Source organism: Punica granatum, chromosome 2, assembly GCF_007655135.1.
Source record: "Punica granatum isolate Tunisia-2019 chromosome 2, ASM765513v2, whole genome shotgun sequence".
In the NCBI taxonomy this organism is placed as follows: Eukaryota; Viridiplantae; Streptophyta; class Magnoliopsida; order Myrtales; family Lythraceae; genus Punica; species Punica granatum.
Window position 1 is genome coordinate 17,391,629 of NC_045128.1, and position 7,148 is coordinate 17,398,776.

The 7,148-nt window shown below is 38.4% G+C and overlaps 1 protein-coding gene across 1 annotated transcript; it reads right to left on the bottom strand.

Moving 5' to 3' along the window:
• Positions 1 to 1,605: 1,605 nt before the first annotated feature.
• On the bottom strand, positions 1,606 to 7,148 carry LOC116196694. The gene is made up of 10 exons (XM_031526550.1): positions 6,465 to 7,148; positions 6,005 to 6,096; positions 5,434 to 5,536; positions 4,745 to 5,007; positions 3,928 to 4,062; positions 3,526 to 3,648; positions 3,058 to 3,186; positions 2,681 to 2,904; positions 2,063 to 2,216; positions 1,606 to 1,962 (listed from the first exon to the last, which is right to left on the bottom strand). The coding sequence occupies exons 1-10, from the start codon at positions 6,691 to 6,693 to the stop codon at positions 1,744 to 1,746; spliced, it is 1,671 nt and encodes a 556-aa protein (XP_031382410.1). The 5' UTR covers positions 6,694 to 7,148; the 3' UTR covers positions 1,606 to 1,743.

The following is a 7,148-nucleotide window of genomic DNA, read 5'->3' on the forward strand; positions in this document are numbered from 1 at the left end:
TCTTTCTTTTCTTTTTATCTTTTTTTTTTCAGCTCTATTTTTTTTTCTCTTCTTTTTTTTTAAAAAAAAACTGGAACTTCTCTTTTCTTTTCTTTTCTTTTCTTTTCTTTTCTTTTCTTTTTTTTGCTACTACTAATCCAGAACGAACAAGCGAGACAGAATGAAATTCAGCAAATTGGAAAAAAAAAAAGGATAGGATAAACCCGATTTGAAGCCTGATGCTCTGATACCAAAATGATGCGGACCTCACGAAGGATTGTGAAACCCGACGACAAACTTGAATCGATTCTCATATCGCCAAACACATATTTAGAGGAAGAGGATTATTGACTCGTTGTTTATGGAGAAACAAAAACCAACAATATCGAGACAATGATTATTGACCCATTGTTTATGAAGAAACAAGAACCAATAAAATCAAATTGTGCCGAACAATCACAAGCTGTCGCACTTGTTCGTTCGAAGGAGTTCAATGAAGAACAATGGAGAAAAATCTCACCAAAATACCATAATAGTCTGCCTATGATCAGCTACTCAGCCTCCTTTATATAAGCTTAGGAGAAACTGGAAACTAATAAACTTAGCAATTGGAATAACCTTAGTTTCCTAAAGCCAGAAATAACAGAGGAAACTAAATAAAGGCTATTTAGAATAGTTGGCAGTCTTTTATTCCATCTTTAGCATCTCATGGCAAGCCAGTTGAATAAAGCCTTTTCCCAATTGAATTAGACTCCTCTTGGCCCAAAAAGCCCATCAGCAAGCTCTCCATAGCTTGTTGGATTTGTCTGGCCTTCGCTCGTGTGATTGGCCCACTCGGAACATGCAAGCCTCCAAGATCTTGTGCATCAGCTCCCTCTTCACGAATCCAACTTCTAAGCTCGTGTGCATCAGCCTCATTGTCGTGCCCGCGATCCATATCAAATAGACGGCTTAATATGTTCATAGAAAAATTAAAATAATAGAGATAGAGCTCTTCTTGTTATATTGTTATTGTCTGAGCTTATGATATCTTGATGAAATTGAGGTGGTCACCGATGGCCTCAATTGAGTTTAAGAGATATCTAACTCGCATTTATTGAAGTTATATGATCGAAGAAATATTATTAAATTCAGTTAAAATTATTTATTGAAATTAAATATTGAAGTATTGTTGCATTATTATGTATATGCAATAAAATTAATTTTTTAAAATGGATGTTCGAGGATCAATTAACTGTTTTCAATTATATATTCAATAAATCATATATTCATATATTGGGTTTTATAGGCGGATCTACTGGAGGAAACGGATTCCCTTTCTTATATCACTTATCTTGATTATGTTACGTATTTGCCTTCTTTTTTTTTTGTTGTTGTTGTTGGGGGGGGGGGGGGGGGGGGGATATTGATTATTAATTATATCGTTATTTTCAGCAACCCTAACCCGCACGTCTAGTTAAGAGTAATAAGGGAAGGGGAGAGGGAGTATATATGAATTTTGAAGTATTACACCAACGCCCCCTTCTGTTCCCCTCCATTTATTCCCGTATACTTCAAAAATTTCCAATTCACAAAACAACAAAAATAAGATCCCACTATCAGGCCGTTCACTCGTACCCTGTGGAGGAGCTATGAACTTTCGCCAGCAGCCAAAATTTTCAGGCAATGATTGATGTAACAAAATGTGAAAAGATAATAAAAGAAAACTAATAAATCGTCAATCTTAGCTGCAAAGCTGCAGACTTCAGGATCCAATCTGAAATACTATGCTCTAATTAAGAGTTCATATACATTGCTGTTGTTATCCCCCCTAACGCGCTTCAGCATCTCAAAACTCCTTCGGCTTCCTAAGAAATCTATCCTTTTGAATGTTATGGACCCTTGCTCGATACTTTCTTTGCTAGCATAAACAGAGCGGAGGCGATCAGCATGCCTCGAGTCCGTATGGATTGCAACCTCTACTTCATGGGCCAACATGTTCTCCTGTTAAAAAGAAGGAACCGGACATTACTAGATTCTACTTTAAATAAAGCATACTCCCACTAGCAATATATATTGGTCCAGGAATATCTGCAACATGTACCTGGTAAAATCCATAAATTTGATCCAACACCTGGATGCAGGTGAAACCTCTATCACTGAAGAATGTCCTTGAGGAAGGACCTATTTCCGCAAACTGGTCGATCGGGAACAGTATAGTAAGAAAGTGGTGTTTGAAGATCAACTCATTTTTCTCACTGCAAAATAGCAGTCCACAGATTGTTAGCAAAGCACATCCAGATAATGAACAGTTGAAGGTACTCTTCACACAGACACCTGCTATTCCTTTCTAGCCCCATATATAATTCTCGTATGGGACAAATTTGCATGCAATCCAGTTAATAAAAATCTTTCCACACGTTTGGCACTGTGACTGTCTTAATCGTAATGTTCAAAGTTCTGTCAAAATAGACAAACTCATGCTAAAATCATATAAAGCCAATATCAATGCTGTGAGACTCCACATCTGGCCTTATCAAGGCCATCCTACTTGGATTTGCTTCTATCCAATCTGATTATATTGATGTGATACTGAAAATTAGAGGGAACTACTTATGTACTTAAATTTAGAGAACTGTTCTGAAATAAAAGCTATCAGGTGACTCATACCAATCTCCATGCATACTTAGGACAAAAAAGTTGCATTGACACAGAGAGAAACCTTTCACTGAGAGGTCGGGTAAAGTTCGCAAATGCAAGTTCAGAATCCTTTGCGTCACCTTTCCCATTGAAGATTATGGGTGTTTGGCATTCACCGCCATCTTCAGAACTAAGAGAGTCTACATACACGGAAGCAGTAGAGGTCGGCTCAGAAACCGACCAGCATATTGACTCCAGAAGGCTGCTTAGAGTAATTGGTCTTACAGGGGCCTGAGCCTCACATGTCTGTTTTAATAGAAGTAACAAACATAGCATGTACATGTAGTTCCCACCAAATTAACAAAACAAAATACAAAAAGTAAACCATAAACAGTAGGAAAATAAATTCATGAATCATCTCCAAATGAAATGTGAATATAAAATTGACCCATGGAGTACCTTCATTCTCTGTCCTCGTCGATTTCTTAACCCTAGTTTAGCAAGATTCACCAACTGCTGTCTTTCTGCTTGCCTGACTTTAATTCCACAACTTTGACCTTCTCGGAGAATGTTGTTCCCATCAGGGACCTGAAATTATACCATCACTTAAGGAAATGCATCCATCTAAATTCAAGGAAAAGTTTGAAAATTCCAAATTTCCTGTCAAATAGCAGTATCTTTAAAGCTGCCCAAAATCTGAGCTGGATTCAATGATGCTTCAACCTTCGACAGTTGAACCGCATCAATCTTAGACATGTCATGTACACAGACCACAATAATGCATCCAAATAATGGTAACGAGTCCTTAGACCTAGTGACTTCGAGATCAAAAGTATCTGTTCACAGTATCTAGAGCTTTGCATGTTCGCTGGTACCCTCAATGTCGATTTCATTCTGGGTTATTTGCAAGAAAATGAACTGCAATACCTTGGTCCCTGTCCCAACTTGATAGTTTTCGAGCACTGAACCGAGCTGCCTGGCTAAGTCAGCTGACAGATGAATGAGCCTCTGGACATATTTCTCCTTCGCTGTCTTCAAAACCCACAAAGGCTGTGCAAGGCACAGATACGTGATTCTGGTATTAGTGAACGTGGTAGAATATCCAGAACAGGTATATAATCAGTCTCCATGTAACTTACAACTTGGACATGCATAAAAAATGTGGGACAAAAATATCCATATGGTGATGGAACTTGGATTTAAAACCGCAGAGGCTAATTGATATATATCATAACATATTTTGGTTCCTCAATAGAATAACATTGGCATCATTCAAGAAATTCTAATTCATGTAGGCATTAAATTGCAATGGTCAGGAGAGGTTCTCACCGTAACAAGGTTGTTAGAATGGCCGAGATATCTTGCGGCTGAAGTCGCTTCACAAACTACATAACTTGCATTGCAACCAACAAACCATTTGTCAACCACAGTGGCACCTTCTCTAGTGGATGCCGCCGCCACCACCTGTTGAGAAATTGTGCCGAAAAGGCCAATTTGATGCACCCAATAAATACCAAATCCATATGGAGTAAAACATGAGTTCTTTATTTAACACAAATAACATGATTGAGCTGGCTTGAATTACCAAGGAAACACTCTACAAACATCTGCATATCCTACTAGAATTTGACTAGATTTCAGCCTTTTCAAATGTATATTAATTTAAAAATTCTGATAGATCAAACCCAAAGTTGACAACTTAAGATACATAATGTTAAATGTCATCATAAGTTACCGTCAGTCTTATAACTGCTTCAAAAACAATAAGATGCCTGCTGCAAAGTATGAAACTAATTGCCATATTAGACAGCTAAATGGCATTTCTCTCTTACTTGACTAAGAAATAAGTCATGCATGCAGCCACATCATCAGAAAAATATCTAACATATTCTCCTCTTTTTTTGTGGAAAAATGAGTGAATTATCCTAAATCAGAAATCAGCAATCTAAAAAGAGGGGAAAACAACCAATATTCCAGCTCAACATCACCCAGAGGAAAACGGTAAATGCCAAATCAACATAAGCTGGAATCATCCATTCCCCAAGTCTAATCAATAGATAACAGATTCCACTCGAGAGTAGTCTAAACCTACTCTTCCTAAAAGGGGAAGTAAAATGATTTCCTAACAAACTGCATTAGGGGTTACCTTGTTACGCAGTTCAGTGGAAATGTCTGAATCGATGAATAATGATTGACCTGACAAAGTCATCGGGCCAAGAGTGCTCCTCGATGTTCTTCCAGAAGACAATAGTTCATCCATTTCATGTTTTCTGCCTTCATGAATACTGACTGGATTTGGAAGACAAGAATTCTCAGCACCATAAGACCCAACCATCTGATTCAAATTGTCGGTTCCAATACTTCCATCTCCAATGCTCTTTACAGTGTACAATGACTCACTTAACCTCACTGCACAATGTAGAAGACTAAGCTTTTTCTGTGTTCTTGATCGGGGACTCTAAAGAGTCCACAAAACCCAATTTCATAAATTCTTCCATAAAATTAATTCATAAGATCATCTAATATTAGGTTCTTTGGAACATAGACGATTGACAACAGGCCTTTTTCGTGTTACAGCTTTTTTTTTCATTTTCTCTCAATCAAAGCCTAAGAAAATAAGAAAAAACAGCCATAATTTGTTATTCAAAGAAGATTTAAAGTTAAATGCATCATTGCAAAATGCAAAGTGCAGTGGATGAGTTTTTAGCTTGTCCCAGTTTCCTATAATGAAACAGACTTCTTCTTTCCTTGGGTATCAAGCAACATAACATTGCTAGATGTATTCAGTTAATCAAAATAAGGAAATCATAGGAGTACTCCCGATATTTACTTTACCATTCCTCCTCACACTGTCCACAAACCATCCGAGAGTGACAATAAAGAGACCGTTCTTCGATCCATGTTTTAAAGCATGCTCAAATTTTCGCCCACCAAAGCTGTATCGAGGAGTCAAGGTTCATATCAAAAGATCAGAGAGTAAAACTAGCTATGCAATCATCAACACGATAAACTGAATAACTCCCAATGATGCAGTGATGGTGAAGTGCCATTGAAGTTACAGTACATACTAATCAAAGGTCAACTCATAGGGATGTGGGAACTGATAAGAAAGCTGATCCAAAAACTTCGTTAAGATCAGCGAAAAGTAAGCCCAGGCCGCGTCGATATACTCCACAAATAACTTCCTACAGGCTACAGCTCAGTAACAGGTTTGGCAAAATACATCCAAAAGATTACCAAACATCATTGAAACTGAGACAGTATCTAGATTACCAAACATCATTGAAACTCAGACAGTATCTGTAAGGGAAGTTGCTCTAAATCATGAAAAAGTGACCTAGAAGAAAACAAAGATATCCAAGTTTCTTGTTCGGCACCATGAAGACACAAGTACCAGAAAGGATATCTGAACAACCAAATGGGTGCACCGATGATGCAAATTTGGGCTGTATAGACCACCCAGCCTTTCCGTAGCAACCATTACCTGTTTCCTTGCTTCTGCCATACAAAATGCACATATTGTTGTAGATATGAGAAATCCTAGCATCATGAGTACATAGACTACTAAGACGTATTCTAGTCTAAACTACTTCATCTCTGAGTCCTACAAACAGATTCATGCTTATCGCATAGATCTGGTAAAACTGTACACTATCGAACATTTTCAAACAAATGAAGCTCAAGGTACAAACACATGATTTATTGTTTATTTTCCTTTTTTTTTTTGGGTGCTTAGGCAAATAAGTCCCTGCATTCAAACAATTCGACATCCTCATCCTCACTGAATCATGACAGAAACCAACAGAAACGCAACCAAATGGTCAGGTACCTCAGAAAGCATACAAGCAACCAAACGGTTGTAGTACCTTTAGAGAGGCCAGTGACACATATGACAAGACCTGCAAACGGGCCGTTGGATTGAACCAACGGGCGAGAGTTTACAGAGGATCGAGCAGGAGACATGGTGGGCTCGGAAGATGGCAGATCTCTAGAAGAAGGAAAAAAGTTTGAGAACCCAACCATTAGCTTAGAACAACCAATGCTACTAATCACTCCTACACCCCTACTACCATCAGCCCCACTGCCCATATCCATTCACAAATCAAACCCTCTACTGAATTAGCTTTCTTCATGCACTTGCATACTCAAACAACCTCACCGCCGCCCACGAAAAGCATCAGACTTTATTGCTTCAACTCTGGAAGATACCGCAAACTCTAAATTGGGCAACCTTATAAATTGCTATTAACGCAATTTCCGCACAAAGCACCCATTTTATTGCATGAATGAAGTCGGAAGCACAGTGAAGGGAGTGAATGTGCCGGCGTCAAAAGAAAGGGAAAGGAAATGCCCAAAATCTTGACAGACAAAGCAATGGTTTAAGAAAGGAAAGCGCGTGGAATGGATTGGGATGAAATCAAGTGCAGGAACAGGGAAGGAAAAGCAAAGTGGCCTGAAACTCAAGCGATCGGAGAAGAGAGAGGAATCAGACAAACAGAGGATTTTCGATCTTCTTTATCATATGGTGCGTATGATTTGCGCGCAAAAAG

Excerpts from the sequence above, each read along its gene's own strand:
- LOC116196694 (XM_031526550.1), bottom strand. The coding sequence starts at position 6,693 with ATGGATATGGGCAGTGGGGCTGATGGTAGTAGGGGTGTAGGAGTGATT. Across the intron at positions 6,097-6,464 it reads TGTCACTGGCCTCTCTAAAG|AAGCAAGGAAACAGGTAATG; the intron begins GTACTACAACCG and ends TTTGTATGGCAG. Across the intron at positions 3,649-3,927 it reads ATTCTAACAACCTTGTTACG|CCTTTGTGGGTTTTGAAGAC; the intron begins GTGAGAACCTCT and ends TGCCTTGCACAG.